Source organism: Quercus lobata, chromosome 10 (assembly GCF_001633185.2).
Source record: "Quercus lobata isolate SW786 chromosome 10, ValleyOak3.0 Primary Assembly, whole genome shotgun sequence".
Taxonomy (NCBI): domain Eukaryota; kingdom Viridiplantae; phylum Streptophyta; class Magnoliopsida; order Fagales; family Fagaceae; genus Quercus; species Quercus lobata.
In genome coordinates this window covers 44,545,191-44,568,411 of record NC_044913.1, presented here as the reverse complement: position 1 = coordinate 44,568,411, position 23,221 = coordinate 44,545,191, and the positions used below count along the sequence as shown (strand labels likewise).

Here is a 23,221-nt window from a genome sequence, read left to right as displayed (position 1 = left end):
CAATGTTTCCATTTTTATTCTCTAAGCAACCAAACCTTACAAAGCCAAATTAGTAGAAACCATAGAATTTCAATGAAAAAAAATAAATAAGTAACAAATTTAAAGAGAAGAGGTTTTAAGAGAGTGAGTGCCCAAATTCAACAACAAAGCCACTATCAGGAACCCAAATTCAAGCATTGCAATCCAATGACCTGAAAGTAACCCGTTGTAATTTGCTAATTTGAGCTCAATTACATTGAATGTACCTCAAAATGATATGAATCCATAAAGAAGGAAACTTTCTTTGTTTAGAAACTTTGACTGAGTAAAGAAACATCATATTCTTAACATTACGACAGAGGCCTATATAGGGTTTTACAATATATTACATTTAAACGGAAGTGAATCCTACTATAGCACTTCCCAGAGGCAAAAAAAATAGTATAGTTTTCAGGAGGATGGAATCAAATATCATTAATGTTCCTGGTATGCCAGTAACAAGAATAGTAGCAAAGAAAGTTTTGCAGTAGAAAGGAGCACCTCAAGAAGCCCCAAAGGTCTCTAATTTTCCCTGGCTCTTGCTAGACTGCCACAAAAAACCTTTGGTCAGCCAACCTTTTTTACTCTTGGTAGGCATGGATTTCTAGCAATATTTTTGTGCTCAACACAATGAGTCCACCAATTCCATATCTGCACAAGTCATAAAATAGTTGTCAAATATCCATCGTATGACCGCTACTATATAAGAGAGATCCAATGAGATGAGTGGACAAAAACAATGAACAAGTTTAATAAATAAATTAAATTATATCCAAGTTTCAAAATCAGACCTGAATATGATTGAGAATCAAAACAGGATAGTAATGTTCAGATATCGTCCAACATTAACATCTGAAAATTAAAAACACATACATGATGAAGATTTTGACATTAAAAGACCATACACTTAGTAACGGTGTTCTAAAATCAGCTAACAGAGTTAGGCAATCATGGGTTAACTTAAAATTTCATTGTGCTTAAAAAAAAAACAAAATGAAAAGGCTAAAGACACCTGATGTATGTAACTTTCAGTGCTAGATTTTCAATCCGATGCTGCTGGAAAAAGATCAACATGAGCTTCGCATTCCTTATTGATCTTCTTGTTGTGTTACCCTGTTCAATTTTCACTGGATATAAATCACTTATAATTCAAAACTCATCCAAAGCCAAATAAGTTTAATCTATGAAGCACAGATGCATATATTGAATACCGGCATATTGATAATTCAAAACCTAACAAATATGATTATGCATAAGCATACAGACAAAAGTAGAAAACCATTCTCACAAAATAAAAAGAGAATCCTTCTAATAGCTTTCATTTCTATTAAGGATTAGAATCACCAAATGGAATTTGACAAAGACCTTGACTACCTATTAATCTGTCGCTTGCTTCCCCTTCATGCCTATTGGCTATTGCAAGTCTCAACTGATAACCATAATTAGATTTCAAACTTCAATCCTTTCAAAATTATGAAGAAAGATAAATTTATTATATAACCTTCACAAAGAAAAAAAAAATGTTTGATACCATGAAACCTGGTTAAATATTGGTACAAGAATTGTTCATGACATGAGTTGGTTTAGTTGCACTCCAAATAGATGATCAAACCAGAGACCTGTGCAAAGTGAACAGAGTATGAGATCCAATTAAAATTGAACAAAGCATATGGGCTGGACGTACACCAGTAATACAGGGAATGAGGGAATTGAGAACACTTGAATTTTTTTTTTTTTTTTGAAAAATAAAATAAAATAAAAAACACTACTAGACGGATAAGCTTCTAGAGTTCCTCGCAGAAATAATATAAGTTATGGTATACAGATGCAAAAATGAGGTTTAATTGGCAGGAAGCAATAACTTTGAATTCTACTCAGGAAAAAAAAAAAAATTCAACAATCACAAATCTAGCTGTATTGAAACAAAATTTAACATGTGTATCAAAAACGTAAAGAAAATTCAATTCAACAATTCTATTTTCACAATATGTAGTCATTTTTATTTTATTAAATAAAGTTATAGTCTCATGTTACAATCAATTTTGTAACTAAATTTTGTCCAAAAAATAAATAGTCTAGTGTCAAATTTGGCAAGCAATATATGAGAATAATTAAGCATAAATTGAGAATGTGGAGGTGGTCCATACCAAGTGTAAAAGATATAGGGTTAATATATTATCCTTGTTCAATTCTCAAAATATATAAATATATATATATATATATTTGTGTTCATGTGTAATGGCATAAGAGGCCCAAATATATAATTGTACGTACAAATACAATTGAGCATGCATAAAAGATGTAGCCCTAGGTGTTGAGGCTGGATTCTCTTCTCTTTCTCCTCACTTCAACTCTCTCTTTCTCAGATCCCAACAATAATTTCTCTCCTTATTATTTTGCAATGTTAAACACCAAGTACCAAGAGCACAAATCTACTGAACAATCCTTGCATTGAAAGCTTTCCAGAACTGCAAATTCTGCCTGAAGTAGTTGGAGGAATAAAGGTGTAAGCATTTTCTTTCTTCAATTTAACAATCAGGAATTTGAGAGATGGCATTCCGTAACCATAACTTTGTGCAGCCTGAGGTCGTTCATTCAACATTAATTTCCAAAATATTCCAACTGCTCTTCACATAGCTAGAGCCTTTGTCTGATGTTAAGTCCAAAGCTGAAGGCATTCCCCAAACACAATTGGTATTAGATGGTTTTAGCCAAAGAAAAGAAAAAAGAAAAAAAAAAAAAAAAATTTGTTCAGTTGGAAGTTGGAACTACCTCAGCCTGTTACTTGTTGTATGCAAACCTGTAAAGAGGATATATGTAGTATCCTGCGAAGGATTGACAAGAAATGTAGTTGAAAAATGAAATAGGCAAAGTTCGAGCGTGGCTTCCACCAGTATGCAATGATCCCCCATGCCTTCTGAACTGACAAAGTGCTAGCATTGCTGCTACTGTTTATGCAAGGATCACTGAAAGACATAAGTTAAAGCAGATAATTGAGATTTTTTTTTTCCTCTTACTGAGTAGATGTTTAAGTTCATGAAGAAAGAATTGACCAATCCACACACCTGGCAGCAAGTATGATATGATGCGCAAAATGAGTACATGAGCAGAAGTTCAATTAGATGAGGAGCTGAGGCTCCCAAAGACTTTAACTTCGTGAGATCACTTCATTGTCAAGTTCTATGACTGGTATATGCTTTATCTTTTGCCAGTCTTCTCCATTCTCACTTTGGCACCGTTCTTTCAGCATCGGACATTTCTTGACTTTCAGAGAAGTTAAAGAAGTTGGCAAACCCCCTTCTGGCATGGACTGGAAAACTGGGCAGTAGCCAATACGCAAATATTTAAGTTCAGTAAGATGCTGAAGCTCATCACCATTCAGAGATTTCAAATGCTGAAGATCCCAGATATCAAGGGATATAAGAGAAGATGGCAGCAGCCCCCTATCCGGAAAGGACTCCAGATTTTCACATTTACCCTTGATAGAGAAGCTTCCAAGAGAGGGTAGTCCCTGTAAACCCCACCCCATGCGGCTGGGAATGAGTTTGTCACAATAACAGATTTCAAGTGATTTTAAACTGGATGGCAAACCCCCTTCTGGAAACGACTCAAGTTCTGGACAATTCTGTAAGCTTAAAGTAACAAGAGATGGGAGCAGGGTGTGCATCTGTTCAGGTAGCGCCTTCAAATTGTTACAGCTATCAACACGAAACCAGGTCAAGCTGGGGGCAGGCAGTCCCTCTTCGGGAAAGGATACAAAATTAGGACAGTTACTAATTTCCAAGCGTCTGACAGATGCAAGATGCTGAAGTGGTCCATGATTTGGAACTGAAGGGACTGAAGATTCAGACATCCATGGATATCAAGATGATTGAGCTTTGGAAATAAGTCTAATTGAAAGGACACGAGAGAATTACAACTACATCTTATGTGCAAACTCTCAAGCGATGCATAGCATTGGTGCATTGGAAACAGTAATTTCTCACAGTTCTTAACACTCAGTGATTTTAGTGTATCAGATGTACCACAACTAGGAAGCAACATGAGAGATGGGCAATCAGAGATATCCAACTCTTGAAGACAATGGTTGTTGTCCATATGGAAGGACTCCAAGGCATCATAACCACTAATTCTAAGCTTCAATGCTAGAGATGGTAATTCATTCAACAACACCTTATGACAATATTGCAACTTCAATTCACGTATGGCTGGAGCACTTGGAACTGAAGCCACAAGCAGCTGACACTTATCAATCACCAGTACTTTTAAAGAAAAAAGGCCATCGGGAAGACCCTTGGTCAGTTTAGGACAGTTTTGTATAAAAAGCTGTTGGAGACAAGGGAAAGCTACCGCACCTCCGTTCACATCTGTGAAAGGAAGCCATTCCTCCAATTGCAACATGTTCTTGAAGATCAAAGTTTCTAGCGATCCAAAAGGCTTTATCCCAAAAGCAGCAGTCCCATAAAAATCTGTACCAATAGTCTCTACATTTAATCCCACAATAGAGAGGTACTTGAGATTGGGCAGTTTCCCAAATGGTGGCAAGAAGATGCAATATTTACAATTATGTAGGTTTACATATTCAATTTTGTAGGAAGCATGTCCTAACCAATCTGAAAATGTTGTGCCACCATAATTTTCAATTGTAAGCCTTTTTAGATATGCATGAGGTTGCAGTTGGTCTAGTACTTCTCTATCTTTTTTGGAGTCATTCGTATGTCCACCCCATTTCAACACTAATTCTTCAAGTTGTAACTTATCCCTCAAATTGGCCTCCAAAGCGTCTCTAGCATTGACAACGTTTTCCAACTTCAAAATAGAAAGGCTTCCCTTAAGTTGCCGAAGATCCCTCAGCTCATTGATTCCTGAGCCGCCATTTTTGCCCAGAATAAAAGCAGACAAAGTTTGGAGACTTTTCAATCTTCCCATTTGCAGTGGCATTTTTATCAAGTTTGTTCCGCTTATATCAAGATGACGCATGTTGATTAGACATCCCATGTTGGCAGGCAACTCAATGAGAGAACGACAATATGACAACAACAGAGTTTGCAAATTGTATAGAGTACAGACAGATTCAGGTAATACTTAAATTGCAGTGTGAGAAAGGTCCAAATATCGCAAATGTTTCAAAGTGGAAATCATGTCGGGCAATTCTGTCAAATTACAGTAGGAAAATAGAGATAGTACCCTTAAGCTTCTTAGTGCTGGCAGTAAGTTGGGTATAACATTATTATTTAAGTATCCATGAGCCGCTAACACATTTGATGACTGTAGAAAGGTTCGCAAACCCTTGGCTTTATGTAAGGCTTCAAATCTCTCATAGGCATCACACTTTCTTCTAGAATATGAAAAATAACGAGTCTTTTCCGACAAGCCATCTGAATTGTTACCCTCCATTCTAAAACAAAACTCCCCAGAGACATATTTTGCTAAATCATGCAACAGGTCATGCATTACATAGCGTATATTTCTACCACCTAATTGTTGGAGGAATGACCTAGATACTAGCTCATCGAAATACCCACTACCTACTTCTTCCAAATTCTCTGTTTTAGTGGACAGCAAAAAATCTTCCTCCATCCATAAGAGCACCAACTGCTCCTTTTTAAATTTGAAGTTTTTAGGGAAGATTGAGAAATAAGCAAAGCACGGTTTTAGATATGAAGGTAGATAATAGTAACTCATTCTAAGAGCTGGGAGAATACCGCTTTCACTGTCTGAGAAATTCCATATATTGCTCTCCAATATTTTAACCCATTCCTTAGGATCCAACTTCACCCGCAAGAGACCGCCAAGAGTTTTTGCTGCTAAAGGCAAGCCATTACACTTTTTCACCACTTTCTTACCAATTAGTTCCAGCTCTGGATATTCTTGAGTATCTATGTTGGCAAATGCAACTTTTGCAAATAACAACCAGCAATCTTCATCTGACAATGGCATTAAATGAAAAGTTGGAACTGTGCCTGTGCGTACAGTTAATGCAACACTTCTGCGACGTGTTGTTACAATAATCCTACTCCCATATGCCCCTGATTTCAAAACAATCAGAATGGCTTCCCAATCTGCGTAATTATCACTCCATACATCATCCAGCACAATCAGAAATTTCCTTCCTATAAGACTGTTCTTCAACCCAACTTGGAGTAGATCTAGGTTGTCACTATCACTAGTTGAGGGAGTGACTGCCTGAAGAATACTTTTCGTTATCCTTAGTACATCATATTCTTGTGAAACACAAACCCATGCTTTGACATCAAAAAGACCCATCAACAACTCGCTGTTGTATACAAGCTGAGCAAGGGTGGTCTTGCCTACACCACCCATGCCCACTATGGGAATCACACTAATGTTATCACCACTGCCATCGTTTGCCTGCAACAACTTGATTATGGAGAACTTGTCATCATCCCTACCGTATACACTGGATTCTTCTACCAAAGACGTTGTTTGCCACTTTCGTGACGGTTTCTCACCACCACCTTCTTTCAGACCAAGGATGTCTCTTTCCTTTGCAAGAGATTCTAGTCTGCCTAGAATCTCTTCTAACTTTGGTTCAATTCTCCGATTATAAGAACTAAGAGAAGTCAAGTTGAAGCTTCGTACCTTACTTTTGCACATTTCCAGTTCGGTTTCCAGCTTGTAGCGCGAGGCATCAGTAGTAATCACATCCAGTAAGTCCTGAGCTTGATAGGCAGTATCTTGTAGCTCGTTAACCCACTTTTTGACAGCTGGGTTTTTTATTTGCTTCTCTTCAGCGTCATTGAGCACTGCATTGATATACAGTAAAGTTGTTCTCAACTTCCTCAGAGATTCAGGATTAAGCTTCCGTCGGCGGAAGAAGTCTAGTACCTCACGAGAAGCCATCCTGTCAAAAAAAACCTGGAGAAAAGCAGAAAGAAAAGCTCCTCCCACCAAGGCCTCAGCCATTTTTTTTTGCAAAGGATGGAATTGATAAAAATAATATGGAAGTAACTGAGTACAATGGAGTACAAATGGATAGGCTACCTTTGAGGATCTATGACAAGTTCTTTTGAACCAGATTTCAAAAATATAGTTGGTTGGTTGGGTTCTAAGAAAATTTAGACTTAAGACAGTACTCTGTAAGTGAAATGAAGAAATGAAAGATAAGGAAGAGAGAGAGAGAAAGAGCACACTGGTAGCAATTATATGTTCTAATACAGTAAATGGATCCCACCATTTTATGCAAAGTAAGGACTTTAAACAGCACGTGAAGGAGTAATTATTAGTAGTTTTGGAGTACCATAAATATATAAGTTTTTTTTTTATATAATTGTGGTTTTCACTAACTAAATTTATAATAAGACTCACAATTCATGTGAGAGAGGAAAAGTACGCATTTATGATACTTTCAAAGTGTTCAATAATTTTCTCATGTGAATAGAGCCCAACATTGTTTTGGGAAAAAGTTTGGGATTAGGCGTACAAATTAATGAACTAAGCTGGTTATGAATGGTTTGAACTTGGCTCCTTAAAAAACAAATAAGCCAAAATTAAGTATACATTTAGGCTCGATTATTAAACAAGACAAACTCAAACATATAATGTGTTTGTGACAAACTCACTTATGAACATGAATGTTCGATTTAACAATATAATTTTTCATATATATTTTTATATGTATACATGTTGAAAATATACTTATATAGACTTAAGAATGAATTATATAAGTATGTAAATAGGTTCATATAATATCAAATTCATATTTGTAGTTTATTGATAATATAAACAATTCATTTATAGTAAAATTCATTGATTTGTGAAGGGCAAGAAATTTTAGTTATAGTTTTACAATATAAGGAAAAAAAAAAAAAAGTTAATCAAGTAATTCATAAACAAGCTCTAGCTTGTTCGATAAGAAAAGGAATCAAGCTTAACTATATAATCTTATTTGGTAAATAAGTTTGAACTCGGCTTGTGTTTGAAATTAAATTAAACCAACAAACCTGAAATTGTGACACTAGGCTTGACTAAGCTTGTTTACAGGGATAGTTCCATGCAAGATTTGATTATGAATCTCTAAGTCTTTGATCATACCATTTAGCCAACCAGCTTCTTGATTCTTGATGGCTTTATTCACAACCATTGCTTGCAACCTTAGTGTTTGATAATATAATAGTGGACTACAGTGTCGACCTTCAACTTGTTGGTGCTTTAGCAAATGTAAATAGGTAGCATGTAGTAGAATGATGCTTATCTAGATCACCATCATAATCTAGGTAACATAACCAACTATCTCCCGATAGAATCATCACTCCTAAACTTCAAATCAAAATTAGTGGTTCCCAAAATGTTTTTCAAGATCCATTTAGCATGTTGCCAATGACCTTTTTCCTGATCATGCATATAACAATTAATTTTACTAACGGCCTATGAAAAAGTCAAACCAAATACATACCATTGCATACATAAGGCTGCCAACCAAACTTGCATATGAGACATGAGCCATGTGCGCACGCTCCTCATCGATGTGTGATGATAACAAAGCACTAATCAATGAGTACTCACAAGCTTGGTCTTGGAATCCAAACAAAAATGTTGTAGCACTCTAGTCGAATACTATGTTTTGAGTCAAATGATTATGTAGTACCTTCACTCTATCTCATGCAATCTCCATAGCAGGTATTTTCTATTCCTCTTAAGGTTCTTTGTTTTAAATTTTGAACTCAACTAAAGTCTTCAGACGATCAATTTCTACCTTGTTTTTACATGACACCACCATATCACAACATATAAAGCAAGTAGTCTTCAAATGATCAATCTCTTCGTTTACTTTCTCCCTATCATGAAGCGGTTAAACCGCTTCTACCACTATCAAGGGGACTATTTCAAACTATACATAATTCCTTTAACTTGAAAACCCAAGTTTCCTTACCAATAACTTTAAAACCACCAAGTTTAGACATGTAAATCTCTTTCTCCAAATTCATATGCATTGTGCAAATTGCAAGAAGGTAGTTTTCACATCAAGTTGTGCCAACTTGGAAGCAAACTGTACCTTTAAGAAGTTATACCAAATCCCAAGTCTGATTCTTGTGAAGAGATTGCATCTCTTCATCTATAGCATTCTTCCATTCACCACTCTCAAATGTGTTCACAACTTCTTTATAGTTGGATGTAATGTTATCTCCAATAATGTCCAAATCAACAACTTTAGCCAGTTTACAAATTTATCATATCCATTAAAAAAAATCTAGCCTTAAACCTCACATTATCTTTGCCTGTAGGTTCCTCCTTCTAATGTGTAAACTCACTTGCACTAGATCTCTTTCTTGCCTTTAAGAATATATATATATATCATGTTTATTTTAAGGCTTCTCTAATCAAATTAAGGTCCTATTATTTTAGAGTATCAAATAGAAACTCTTTTAGAATAATTTTACTTGCTAATTGTTGAAGATGATATAAAACGCACTATGCAAACAACTGAGCCACTGGTCTTGCACAAACGGTGTCGTATTGGATGTGTAAATGTCAATTATCTAGGCACGTAAACCAGTTAGAGAGCTGAGCCTAACTCCCTTCACTTTATACGAATCCAATCCGTGAATCCAGGGTTACAGTTTTTATTCAGTTAGTGAGATTGATTAGTATAAATTCAGCATCATACTTCAGAATGTAAATTAAGCAAGGTTCTCATACATTTTTCACTCTTTCGTCTCTCTTTTTCTCTCTTAACTTTCTCTACAACTCTCAGAAATACTCTTTGTACTTGCTTGTTGTTCATCAATCTTGCTAAACACAGTTAAATCTCTTTGTTAAATTTCTTCACTAATAAAGTTCTAGAGCCTAGAAAATAGCCCCAAAGCGTGTAAACTAAAATTATGTACACTTTAATGAAAATTCAAAGAGTTTTCTCCACTATTTTTTAGTAAATTCCAGAAGTCCTTGTGAATTCAAGTTTTATTTGCTTGAAATAGACGTTACTCTTCTTACAACTTTTTCCCGTCTCATTGTCCATTGGATGCCGTTTCCCCTATTTATCAGTACATATTAATATTTATCACAATTTCAAGCTTGTCCAGAGCCAGAAGCTTCCCTTATTGCCAAAACAAAATCTTCCTATATCAGACAACGGGTGATGATTACCTTACATAATTGATGATTACCTTAGAGCGTGCTTTTTCTTTGGTCGGGTCGAAATCATTATGTTGTTCACTATTTTTTTTTCTTAAAAAAACAACAGTGAGTCTGATTTACTGTCGTTTTGTTTTGAAAAACTACAAAAGCAATTCACTTTCTTTCTAGGATAGACTCGTTTTTTAAATAAAGGATTATGTTAACAAATGCTCAGACAATTGTTAATAAATCATTTTTTTAAAAAGTTTTAATACAACTTTTATGAAAAATATAGAAAGTTAAAAAATGTCAAAAAAATCAATTTTTTTTTCAATAAAAAGTTTCTAAAAATAATTTCTAAACTAATACCCTTAGAGAATTCATTAACTTTTTCCTTTAAATCAATACTTAACGTAGAAGCAAAGTAAACTACTAGGAAGTAGGGACATTTCACATTAATGCAAAACCAATAATGTACTCTTACATTGGTTTATAGTGTTAGGTACACCTCAATCCCGAGGGAATTCCATTACATTGTTGGGTTCTTTAACTTTTTATGCACTTGGACACATGTAAATTACTAGAAAGTTAACTTTGTTAGATTCTTGTTTGTTTTTTAAGGTTAAAATTTGGCTTCAAATATGTTTAGACCCCAAGGCTCCAACCACAAATAAGAAAATAATATTAGTCATTGTTATGTACATTGCATATGAAGAAACACACATCATCTTCTTATTGATAGTTAGAGCCCAAAACTTCAAACATATTTGAAGCTAAACCAAACCATTTTTGTTTTTTAAAGTCATGCCTGAAACTCCATATATGCCCAAAAAAGGCCAATGACAACGACACACTTTTAGGTATTAAAAGAAACAAAACTCAAAATACAAGAACGAGAGTACAGATAATAAGGGAAATTTAATTTACGTTCAACAGTGAGGTAAATTGCTGAACAGCAAAAGTTGAATAGTGATTATTGAATATTCCCGAAATACCATAAATGCGTACTGTTCCCTCTCACATAACTGTGGGTCTTACTAATTAAATTTATGATGGGACCCATAATTCATGTGAGATGAGGGAGTACGCATTTATGGTTCTCCCTAAGTATTCAATAATTTTCCAAATAGAACAATGTGAAGATTCAATTCTGACCCAAAGCAATTTATGCATTGGAATAATCAATTAATTGTCAATTCACTTAAGAGTTCGTTTGGTTGGAGAGATGGAAAAGTGAAAGAATAAAAAATGGAGAGGGAATAGAAAAGTAGAGGGATAGAAGAAATTTAATTTCCTCTAGGTGTTTGGTTGAAAGATGGAAAAGTAAAGAGATGAAAAACTCTTTTATTATGATAAAAAATATTGTTTGTAGAAATTTACTTCTATGCCCCTATTAATTTTTTTTTTTTTTTTTAATATTTCATTAGGGGAAAAAACTAGAGTTGGGTATTAAAAAACTTAATAAACATTATTTCAAGTGCAAAAAGAGAGAGAGAGAGAGAGAGTTAATGTTAAATAGTAGGGGAAGGAGTAAGGGCGAACTTGATAGTTGCTTCAATTGCTGCATAAAAAACTTTAAAGAAGATCTTAAACCTTTGAGTGGAGTCTCAAAGTCACAAGTAGGAGAACGTGTGGTTGCAGCAAATCAAAGAAAGAAGTAGTCCATGGACTCGGTGTTGTCGTGTGGTCGGTAATAAGTTTTATACTCGAGATAGCAATAGGATGTTAGTAGTCTAAGTTCTATTATACAAATTTCAATTCTTTCATAGTGGATCTGTTTTACCTTGAGAATAGTTAAGTTAAACTCCCCTCAGGTTTTTTACCGGTTAGGTTTTCTTGAGTTATCATATCGTTGTATTCTTTATATTTCTGCATTATTTATATGATATGATTTATATGTCTTAACCTACGACTGAATAATTTACCTAAGTAATCACTTGGCTAAATAACTAGGTTAAACAACTTGTGTTTAAAGGGTCTAAAAACGTACACCGCATTTTAAAATTATTTTGCTACTGTATTTTCAGTTTTCAGCAAAATAAGCGGTATCCAAACAAACCCATAGTCTGATAGAAAATTCACTATAACAAAAGCAATTACAATGATCTACCTTACAAGACCCTTGAACAATTGCCCTACTAGCTTTCTTATCAAAGTAGCCTCGAAACAACTGGAATCTCCCAAAGAGAATTTCCTCCACAACCTCATCTACCCATAAACCAAAACCTGTGGCAGTCAAGAAAACTTCTTGAATATTTTGCTATAGTGAACCTCACTAGATTCAAGCTCTGTGGTTTTCAAACAATCAAATACTCTTTTTTGGGGATCACAATCATCAAAAGATGGTTGGGCAAAGAAAAAGCAAGGAGAAAAAGCACAAGGATAAAACGATAAAAGGCAGAAGGTTTTTTCTTTTTATTTATTTATTTATTTTGTTTTTTTGAAATATTACAATACGAAAGTACTTTCTTTCTAGGAAAAACTCGTTAAAACAAAAGCGTAATGGAAGCAAAGTAATTTGAATGTTATTGCCAAACCACATAAATTTTGGGGTTTTATTTATTTATTTATTTTTTTTTTTTTGAGCTGGTTTTCTTTAATCCTAATATTGTTTTAGAGTTCTTTCTCAAACATATAATATTTTCAAAATCAATTTTAGTATTTTTGAACCCCTGTTATTTTAGAACATGGGTAACCAATTTTGTTGAAGGTAATTTACCTCTTAAGTCGTAAGAGGAATTGGGTGCACTGGGATTCTCATGAAAATAGAACTATTTCATTGTCTGTGTTTTTAGAAAATTTGAATTTTGAAAGTACAATTGCATGCTATAGAATTCAAAATTCATAGATTACACCCAAACCCAAAAAAAGATCGGTGACAAAGTAAGAGAAATAATTGAATGAGTAGTTAAAATGTTAAATGTATACTTGGTTATGAGAATATGCAACTCTTTGCAATGCTATCTAGAATATTGAATATAAAATTCTGTGTTGAGTATCTAAGAGTTAAACATTTTTGGATATACACTACTGTAAAGTATTTTAAAAAAACCTTCTTCCCTCTTCTCGTGTGTATATTAAAAATACTTAGTATTCTCAAAAGAATATTGAATTGGTATCATTTCTTAGGGAGTTCAACATATAGTTGATAATAATATAATCTAATCTAATCAAAGCTCAAATCTTGTATGGAAACAATGCTTTTCTAGTACTAGAGTGGAGGTGTAGGTAACTAAATATTTTGAGGGTCGTTTTGGAAACCCAAAGTACAAAAGCCCAAGCTCAAAAGAAAGAAAGAAAGAAAACAACCTTAAAGTAATTGGGTCAAGCAATATTGGGTTTCTCAGCCCATGCCTAAAACCTGTGGCCCTCTCTCTTTATGCCAAGGCCTGCGCATCAAAAAGCTTGATGGCTTGGGCCATTATTTGTTTGCATTGGTCCTAACTGGGTGAGAAGATTGTAAAACATTATATAACTATTATCCTTTTTCTTTTTCTTTTTCTTTTTTTTCTTTTTTAAGTAATGCTACATGCTTATATTCACACCAATTTTACAACAAATTTTAGATGATATGTTATTACTAGTTCTAATTTGGAACCACTACTAATATTACATTTTTGTCCATCAGTAACAGTTAATAACAACTTACTACTTAAGATTCGTTTAAATTATTGCGAACATTTCCTCAAGGGTTCAACATAGAGTTGATAAAAACATAATCTAATTACGTAGAGTGTGTACACTTTGCTCCTAGTGCTGGAATGGAGGTGTAACTGTGTAAGTAGCATCGATTGTTTCACATCCAATAATGTTCACACTCTTTCAAGTCATGTTCACATTCTTTCATATCATATGTAAAATGTAAATATTTGGTATGAAAATGTGGACATTGTAACATTAAGGAGCGTAAAACAATAATTACGCTTTCGTGTAGTGAGAGACAGTTGGATAGAGTAAACAAATCCAAGACTAGCATGCTAGTGACTATAAAGTATAAAAGGGTTAGCAAGTGACTAGAAGATATAATGTTAGCTATCATTGATTCTGATTCTACAAAGAATAAAAAAGTAATTATATATATATATATATATATATATACAGGTTTGGATTATTAGAGCTTCATGCTTTGTAGAATTTTTACTTAGATGGAAAGAGAAAATGGAAAAGGAGAGAAGATTGTAGAACTTTCCTCTCTAAACGTACAACTGAATGAAGTTATTTAAAGAAAGCCCAAACAAGATGAAAGAATATATTAGCAAGAAGTTGGGATTATTTATCTTTTTCTTTTTTAGTAAAATTAATATTATCAAAATTTTAATTAGTGAAGGTTGAAACATGACTTCTCATACTGAAAATTTCTTCATAGATTCTTTTTTGAATAGGATTGATCACCTTGACACCGGAATTTGGAAACTCTCTTCAGTTCTAACCTGCCCTGCGTGGACTACGGCATTTCTCTGCTGCAGCATAAGCCAATTTGGTAATGATTACTCTCAAGGCATTCCTTTTGAAGACAGAAGACCCCCAATCCTCAAGATCAACCCAGCTGATATGAGGATTTGATATTAGACAGTCTCATTATTGCAGTCCAAATCCTTTCTAGAGAATGAGTACTCAAAGAACAAATGATCTCTATTCTCTATACACTTTCTGCAGAAAACACTAGAGTTATCAACCGGTGCTCCATTTCATCATCCATTCTATTGTAGGAAGTTTATTTTTCATATCCAGATATTCATCAAGTCAATTTGATATACTAGTCACATTAGTGGATTTGATTTTTGGTATTCTTGGAAATTTTCTGTAGCCGTTTCCTACAAAGAATAGTTGTAAGAATAAACTGAACCAAGCTATAGCCTATATGTATGTGTAATTATATTGAAGATATTTAAATCTTAACTTTTGTTTGCCTTCCTTCTTTCCCTTTGAATGTGACTCATTATACTTAGCTTTGGCCTAAGCTGGACTGCTGGAGTACTAATTAGATGTTGATTCAAAGTTTCAGTATGTGTCTTTTGGGCACCCACCATACTAGAAAGGCTTGGACTGCATTTACATTACATATACAAAGACTCATTTATCTTTAGAATCAAATATGAATCCCCGTGAAAAAGAACTAATCTTTGATGAGATTCAAAATCAGGTTACTGAACCATTGCTATCTGCAGAAAAATTATCTTGATTTTCACAAGTTACGGATACAGAAAATTGTTTACACAAATTTTCAGATATTACTATGTAAAACAAACTAAAACTACGTAGGAGCAAGATACGATATCATATGTACGTACAGTTGTAAGAAAGCCACAAGTAAGTTTGCAGGGTTCACAGTAAGGTCATGATTTAGACACACTGAAGCATATCTGAGACCATGGGTACCTGCACCTGTCGGATTGCTGAGTGCTTACTGGGAATTTTTTAACGAAATCAACCAAAAGTGCAGTATAGGAAAACATAATCTAGTCAACACATTCGCTATTTTCCTTTCCTGCCAACATACCTCTTAGGTATGTAGGCACTCAGACAGTCAGGCGTGAGTCTGAATCTCTCCCTCATGAAGGATATTATCAGAATTGCCTTCAAACAAGAACATTACAGCTCTTGAAGTTTGTACAACCCATGCCATTATCCTAGAAAACTAGGATTTTAATGCAAGCCAAACCAATTTTCACCTAATTGACTACATATCCGTGAACTTCGAGAGATGCAAGATGCTGAAGTGGTCCATGATTTGGAACAGAAAGGGACTGAAGATTCAGACATCCATGGATATCAAGTTGATTGAGCTTTGGAAATAAGTCTCATTGAAAGGACACAAGAGAATCACAGCTACATCTTATGTGCAAACTCTCAAGGGATGCATAGCATTGGTGCATTGGAAACATTAATTTCCCACAGTTCTTGACACTGAGTGATTTTAGTGTATCAGATATACCACTCCTAGGAAGCAACATGAGAGATAGGCAATCAGAGATATTCAACTCTTGAAGACAATGGTTGTTGTCCGTATGGAAGGACTCCAAGGCATCATATCAACACTAGAGGTGGTAATTCATTCAACAACACCTTATGACAATATTGCAACTTCAATTCACGTATGGCTGGAGCACTTGGAACTGAAGCCACAAGCTGCTTACACTTATCAATCACCAGTACTTTTAAAGAAAAAAGGTCATTGGGAAGACCCTTGGTCAGTTTAGGACAGAACAGTTTTGTATACAAAGCTCTTGCAGACAAGGGAAAGCTACTGCACCTCCATTCACATCTGCGAAAGGAGCCCATTCCTTCAATTGCAACATGTTCTTGAAGCGCAAAATTTCTAGCGATTCCAATGGCTCTTTCCCAAAAGCAGCAGTCCCATAAAACTCTGTATCAATAGTCTCAGGGCCGGCTCTATGGTGGAGCAAAAAATGCAACCGCCTAAGGCCCCATGTAAAAAAAAGGCCCCTAAATTTTAACCAATAGGATTATTTATAATCAATAAATAAAATAATTTTTTTTATTAGATGAAAAACAAATAAAAAAATAGAGAAAAATGCAACGTCGTCCACAATATTTTTCACAACATTTTTACAACTAATGCTAAGTAGCAAGTTATTACAGGCTATTGTTGATGGCAAAAAAATAATTATAGTGATATTTTCAAATAAAAAACAAAAAGCAGTTTAAAATCTAGGATTTGTTGTAAAAAATATTGTAAATGTTGCACTTCTAAAAAAAAAAGAATAATAATAAGAGTTTAATTAGCAAACTTTTACTAGTTTTCATCTAAATCTACCACTAATACCACTGTTTTACTTACCACTATCAATCTACCACATCAAAAAGTATGAAAAATTTTGTCAAATTTTTTTTGTCTTAAAAATTCAAAAAAAAAAAAAATTCTATGTAGTTCATGTTAATTAGTAGTAATTTTGCATCTAAATAAGATGATCAATTTTCGCCTTAGGCCCCCAAATGCATCAAGCCGCCCCTGAATAGTCTCTACATTTAATGCCACAATAGAGAAGTACTTAAGATTGGGCAATTTCCCAAATGGTGGCAAGAAGACGCAATATTCACAATTATGAAGGTTTACATATTCAATTTTGTAAGACGCATCCCCTAACCAATCTGAAAATGCTGTGCCACCATAATTTTCAATTTTAAGCCTTTTTAGATATGCATGAGGTTGCAGTTGGTCTAGTACTTCTCTATCATTTTTGAAGTCATCCGTCTGTCCACCCCATTTCAATACTAATTCTTCAAGTTGTAACTTATCCCTCAAATTGGTCTCCAAAGCATCTCTAGTATTGACAACATTTTCTAACTTCAAAACAGAAAGGGTTCCCTTATGAAAGCTCGAAAATGTGTTATAAACACAAAAGCTATTTAGACCCCCAATTAAAAATTACAACTAGATTATTTTTACTCTAACTTATCTAAGTGCGGAAATAAGAGTAAATGAAGCGCAATCAATTGATACTACTCTAGTGCATAAACATAAACAACAAACCATAAAAGTAAAGTACAAGAGTAAGAGAACAGAGATGCAAACACAAGATAACTCGATGATGTGTTATCGAAGAGGAAACCAAAGAACTTGGCGAAAAACCTCTCTACCGCCCTCCAAGCGGTAAATTGATCCACTAGACAATAAGTTGAGATACACAAATAGCAAGAGACCCTCCAAGCCTAATCTACCCAGTGTACCTAAGCCCTCCAAGCTCTTACTCCAACAAGACTTCTCGGAACCGTGTCTTTTCTAGCTTTCTGGATCCCGCAATACGCCCGATTGCATCCGCCAAGCCTCACCAGCTTTTTTTAGCAAATCCCCAAAACTTCTCAAGTTCCAAAACACTCTCTACACTCTAAATAGGTGTAGGTTGTGTTTGGGTACAAATCTCCTCTCAAGGTATGACAATGAGAAAGGGAATGAAAAGAGGCTAGAATGATTTCTCACTAAGGATGAATAGCTCTCTCTCTGGAAGATGGATGTGTGTGTTGTAGAAAACCTATCTAGGGTTTTTTTTCTCTGAATGGCCTCCTCACAATTTATGGGTAATGAGGGTATATATAGTATGGATAAAGGGTAAGAAAGTCACACTTAAAATTCCTCCAGGTAGAATGTTTTGCGACTACCTCGCAAGAAGGCCTTACTCGCGAGACACTTGCGAAATTGACAGTCTGGCACGACTTTTCAGCTTCCAGTCATGTGCTTCTCACATGTCCTTTTCGCAAGAACCCTTCTCACAAGCTAGTCGCAAAATGCACTGATCTTTATTTAAACTTGAGTCTTCACCAACTTAATACTAAACTCAATACAATAAAATCCCACAAAATACAAAGAACAAAATTAAAGCAATTACAACACTTTTTGTCATGAAATAAATCCAACATAAAACATAGTTATAAATCACAACTTTACACCTTAAGTTGCCGAAGTTCCCTCAGCTCATTGATTCCTAAGCCGCCATTTTTGCCCAGAGTAAAAGCAGTTAAGGTTTGGAGACTTTTCAATCTTCCCCATTAGCAGTGGCATTTTTATCAAGTTTGTTCCTCTTATGTCAAGATGATGCATGTTGATTAGACATCCCATGTTGGCAGGCAACTCAGTGAGAGAACGACAACATAACAACAGCAAAGTTTGCAAATTGTATAGAGTACAGATAGATTCAGGTAATACTTTGATTGCAATGTGAGAAAGGTCCAAATATCGCAAATGTTTCAAAGTGCAAATCAGGTCTGGCAATTCTGTCAAATTACAGTAGGAAAATAGAGATAGTACCCTTAAGCTTCTTATATGTGCTGGCAGTAAGTTGAGTATAACATTATTACTTAAGTACCCATGCGATGCTGAAAAAATTGATGATTGTAGAAAGGTTCACAAAACCTTGGCTTTATGTAAGGCTTCAAATCCCTCATAGGCATCACACTTTCTTCTAGAATATGAAAAATAACGAGTCTTTTCCGATAAGCCATATGAATTGTTACCCTCCATTCTAAAACAAAACTCCCTAGAGATAAATTTTGCTAAATCATGCAACAGGTCATGCATAACATAGCGTATATTTGATGATTGTTGGAGGAATGACCTAGATACTAGCTCATTGAAATACCCACTACCTACTTCTTCTAAATTCTCTGTTTTAGGGGATAGCAAAAAATCTTCCACCAACCATAAGAGCATTAACTCATCCATTTTAAATTTGAAGTTCTTAGGAAAGATTGAGAAATAAGCAAAGCACGGTTTTAGATATGAAGGTAGATAATGGTAACTCAATCTAAGAGCGGGCAGAATACTGCTTTCACCATCTGAGAAATTCCATCTATTGCTCTCCAATATTTTAATCCATTCCTTAGGATCGAAATTCACCCGTAAGAGACCAGCAAGAGTTTTTGCTGCTAAAGGCAAGCCATTAGACTTCTTCACCACTTCCTTACCATTTAGCTCCAACTCTGGATATTCTTGAGAATCTATGTTGCCAAATGCATGTTTTGCAAATAACAACCAGCAATCTTCATCTGTCAATTGCATTAAATGATAAGGTTGAACTGTGCCTTTACGTACAGTTAAAGCAACACTTTTGTGACGTGTTGTTACAATAACCCTGCTCCCATGTGCCCCTGATTTCAAAACACTCATTAAGGACCAATCCTCGTAATTTTCGCTCCATACATCATCCAACACAATCAGAAATTTCCTTCCCATAAGACTCTTGTTCAACCTAACTTGGAGTAGATCTAGATTGTCACTATCACCAGTTGAGGAGACTGCCTCAAGAATACTTTTCGTTATCCTTAGTACATCATATTCTTGTGAAACACAAACCCATGCTGACTTCAAAAACATCCGTCACCAACTTCTTGTTGTATACAAGCTGAGCAAGGGTGGTCTTGCCTACACCACCCATGCCCACTATGGGAATCACACTTATGCTATCACCACTGCGGTCATTTGACAGCAACAACTTGATTATGGCGTCCTTATCATCATCCCTACCGTATACACTGGATTCTTCAACCAAAGACGTTGTCGGCCACTTTCGTGAAGGTTTCTCACCACCACCTTCTTTCAGACCAAGGATGTCTCTTTCCTTTGCAAGAAATTCTAGTCTGCCTAGAATCTTTTCTAACTTTGGTTCAATCCCCTGGTAAGAAAAACTAAGAGAAGTTAAGTTTAAGCTTCGTACCTTACTTCTGCACATTTCCAGTTCAGCTTCCAGCTTGTAGCGCGAGGCAACAGTAGTAATCTCATCCAGTAAGTCCTGAGCATGATAAGCAGTATCTTTTAACTCGTTAACCCACTCTTTGACAGCTGGGTTTTTTACCTTCTCTTCAGCGTCATTGAGCACTGCATTGATATACAGTAAAGTTGTCCTCAACTTCTTCAGAGATTCAGTATTAAGCTTCCATCGGCTAAAAAAGTGTAGTATCTCACGAGAAGCCATCCTGTCAAAAAAAACCTGGAGGAAAGCCGAGAGAAAAGCTCCTCCCACCAAGGCGTCAGCCATTTCTTTTTTTCTTTTTTCTTCTTTTTCTTTTTTTTTTTCTTTGCAAAGGAGGAATGGATAGAAATAATAATATGGAAGTAACTGAGAACAATGGAGTACAGATGGATAGGCTACCCTTTGAGGATCAATGAGAAATTCTGAGTTATGTTAGGACCATCGAATTGGGCACAATTTTGTGCCACAACCTGGCAAGTTGTGATTAGAAAATGCGTGATAGTAAGCCATGTAAGGGCATATTTTTACCAATCACAACTTGCCACGTAATGAGTTGTGATATAATATTGTGCCCAATTCGGTGGTCCTAGCATAACTCTAAATTCTTTTGAGCCTGATTTCAAAAATAAAAGTTCAGACACCATTTAGTATCAAAAGGGTATGTAAGTTTGAATTTATTCAACCATCTAATTTGGCTTTATCGTCCGTGTCAAATTTGCTTGTAAGTCAGCATTGATCGTAACCCTGTATTTAGGTGGGTTTGATGTAAGGGTAGTGAGTGAGATCTGAAGATTGCTCAAGAGTGTGCAAGACCCTTTTACCCATCGCGTGTCTGGGACTCGCGGGTGACCCGCGACTGCAAGCCGCCAGACGCAGCACACGTGTCAAGCATGCTGGAAGATGAACAGTCATGCTAGCTGGAGCACTACAGGACAAAACAGGACAACTGGCCATACGGTTATCTCGCGACTGGATCTCGCGACTTAGTCAAGCCGCGAGCCACCCCTGTTTTGTAAAACCAGACGTTTCACATTCCTCTCCCACTCCAGTATAAATACCCCTTTTACCCACGATTGTAAAAGAGCTTCCAGAGAGAATTTTGAGAGAGAAACCCTAAAGAAAAACTAGATTGTTTCACCCACAATCTATACTTTAGAGTCTCTTCAAATTTCTCAACTCTCTTCCTCTCCATTGTCAAATCCTTGAGAGGCATTATACCAAACCTGGTTCTCACCATCATCATCATTGTGAGACAATTGTTTGGATTTCTGGGAAGCAGTTAGGAAGGAACCAATCTTCATTGGTTGATGCTACGGTCTAATAGCGGAATCCGGGAAGCTAGAAAAGAAAAAGGTTCGGCGCAACCTCGTTGGAGCAAGAAGCTTGGAGGGCTTAGGTGCACTGGGTAGATTAGGCTTGGAGGGTCTATTGCTGTCCTTGTATCCAAACTGTATTTTCTAGTGGATTGTTTACCGCTTGGAGGGCGGCGGAAAGGTTTTACACCGAGGGCTTCGGTTTCCTCTTCGATAACACATCGCGTGTTGTCTTTGTGTTTGCATCTTCCTTCCTCTCTATCTTTACCTTTTTATTATCTGCTGTGGATTTTATTTTGTTATGGCTTAGATAGTTTTTAACCAATTTCATATTATAACATATGTTAAGTTTCCGCACACTAGTTGTTTGACATATTGCTTGAATTGGTTAAGTTGTAATTTGGGGGTCTAAACGTTCAAAGGTGTTTTTACACGTTCTTTGAACTTTCATTTGGTATCAGAGCGGGTACACTGCTATTGGTTTCATTACCACTGTGTGATCCTTGACTCCCTTTTGAGATGGATAAGTCTCAATCCCTAAATGCACCTCCATATTTTGATGGTAGTAATTATGCTTTTTGGAAGGTTCGCATGAGAGCTTTTCTTTGTTCTATTGATGAATCTGTTTGGGATGCTGTTGAGATTGGTTGGACCAGACCTAAGGCAGCCAAATCCACTTGGGATAAGGCAGCACTTGCTGCATCCAATGCTAACAGTAAAGCACTCAATGCTATTTTCTGTGGTGTGTCTCCAGATGAATTTCACAGGATTTCTCATATTACCGTTGCCAAAGAAGCATGGGAGATTTCGGAAACAACCTATGAAGGCACGAAGAAAGTGAAAGACACCAAGTTACAAATGCTGACCACTCGGTTTGAGGAGCTCAAAATGAGTGAGGATGAGTCTTTTGACTCTTTCAATGGGAAGCTAAATGAAGTGGTTGTCAGCAAGTTCAACTTGGGGGAGAAAACGGAGGACTCAAAGATTGTAAGGAAGATCCTTTGATCATTGCCGGAAAGTTTTCGTGCTAAAGTGACAGCAATTGAAGAGAGCAAGGAACTTGATGACATCAAAGTACAGGAGCTGGTTGGTTCTCTGCAGACTTATGAGATGTCGCTGCCCAATCAACGGAAGAGTAAATCTCTTGCTCTTAAGACCATTAATGAGAAGGTGGAAGATCAAGACTCATCGGAAGAAGATGTGGTTGACAAAGATGTTGCTTACCTTGTCAAAAATTTCAGAAAGTTCTTGAAATTCAAAAATAATGGCAAATTTGATGATAAAAGAAAATTCCAAAGTTCTGAAAGGGAGAAAAGGGAATTCAAAAGGAAAGATGGAAAAGAATCCCAACCTACACAAGGTGTCACTTGTTTCGAATGTAACGGGCATGGACACTTTAAGAAGGAATGTCCGAATTATTTGAAATCGAAAGGTAAAGTGTATGCCACGACCTTGAGTGACTCGGATTCGTCTGACTCAGAATCTGAAGAGAGCTGTGATGGAGAGGGGAACTATTCGGCTTTTATGACTATTGCTCATGTTGAATCTTCAGAAGAGTTGAATTTGCTTGTACGAGACCTTGGAGAACATAGTGATGATGAATCA

The 23,221-nt window shown here is 35.8% G+C and overlaps 3 protein-coding genes across 9 annotated transcripts; all 3 read right to left on the bottom strand.

Annotated features, from left to right (window-relative positions):
* Positions 1-269: 269 nt before the first annotated feature.
* On the bottom strand, positions 270-7,160 carry LOC115965910 (putative disease resistance RPP13-like protein 1). Of its 7 annotated transcripts, none has more exons than XM_031085218.1 (8): positions 3,084-7,160; positions 2,791-2,984; positions 2,293-2,686; positions 1,550-1,637; positions 1,384-1,447; positions 1,031-1,131; positions 810-870; positions 270-669 (listed from the first exon to the last, which is right to left on the bottom strand). In XM_031085218.1, the coding sequence occupies exon 1, from the start codon at positions 6,943-6,945 to the stop codon at positions 5,104-5,106; it is 1,842 nt and encodes a 613-aa protein (XP_030941078.1). In that variant the 5' UTR covers positions 6,946-7,160; the 3' UTR covers positions 270-669; positions 810-870; positions 1,031-1,131; positions 1,384-1,447; positions 1,550-1,637; positions 2,293-2,686; positions 2,791-2,984; positions 3,084-5,103. The 7 variants fall into 7 exon arrangements, with proteins under 7 accessions (XP_030941078.1, XP_030941073.1, XP_030941075.1 ...); XM_031085213.1 differs by having other exon boundaries at positions 1,393-1,447; XM_031085215.1 differs by having other exon boundaries at positions 1,393-1,447; positions 1,558-1,637.
* Positions 3,167-5,016, bottom strand: LOC115964811 (putative disease resistance protein At3g14460). The gene is made up of 2 exons (XM_031084059.1): positions 3,942-5,016; positions 3,167-3,855 (listed from the first exon to the last, which is right to left on the bottom strand). The coding sequence occupies exons 1-2, from the start codon at positions 5,014-5,016 to the stop codon at positions 3,167-3,169; spliced, it is 1,764 nt and encodes a 587-aa protein (XP_030939919.1).
* Positions 7,161-14,520: 7,360 nt separating the features above from the next.
* On the bottom strand, positions 14,521-20,525 carry LOC115964810 (putative disease resistance RPP13-like protein 1). The gene is made up of 6 exons (XM_031084058.1): positions 19,907-20,525; positions 18,968-19,848; positions 17,205-17,425; positions 16,344-16,542; positions 15,596-15,672; positions 14,521-14,641 (listed from the first exon to the last, which is right to left on the bottom strand). The coding sequence occupies exons 1-6, from the start codon at positions 20,523-20,525 to the stop codon at positions 14,521-14,523; spliced, it is 2,118 nt and encodes a 705-aa protein (XP_030939918.1).
* Between the last annotated feature and the right edge of the window lie 2,696 nt (positions 20,526-23,221).

Coding starts and splice junctions, on each gene's coding strand:
- LOC115964811 (XM_031084059.1), bottom strand. CDS start 5,016: ATGGGATGTCTAATCAACATGCGTCATCTTGATATAAGCGGAACAAAC. Junction 3,856..3,941: donor TGAGAGTTTGCACATAAGAT/GTAGTTGTAATT, acceptor CTGAATCTTCAG/TCCCTTCAGTTCCAAATCAT.
- LOC115965910 (XM_031085217.1), bottom strand. CDS start 6,945: ATGGCTGAGGCCTTGGTGGGAGGAGCTTTTCTTTCTGCTTTTCTCCAG.
- LOC115964810 (XM_031084058.1), bottom strand. CDS start 20,525: ATGGCTTCTCGTGAGATACTACACTTTTTTAGCCGATGGAAGCTTAAT. Junction 19,849..19,906: donor TGTTTTTGAAGTCAGCATGG/GTTTGTGTTTCA, acceptor TTCTTGAGGCAG/TCTCCTCAACTGGTGATAGT. Junction 17,426..18,967: donor AAGCCTTACATAAAGCCAAG/GTTTTGTGAACC, acceptor AGCTTTCATAAG/GGAACCCTTTCTGTTTTGAA.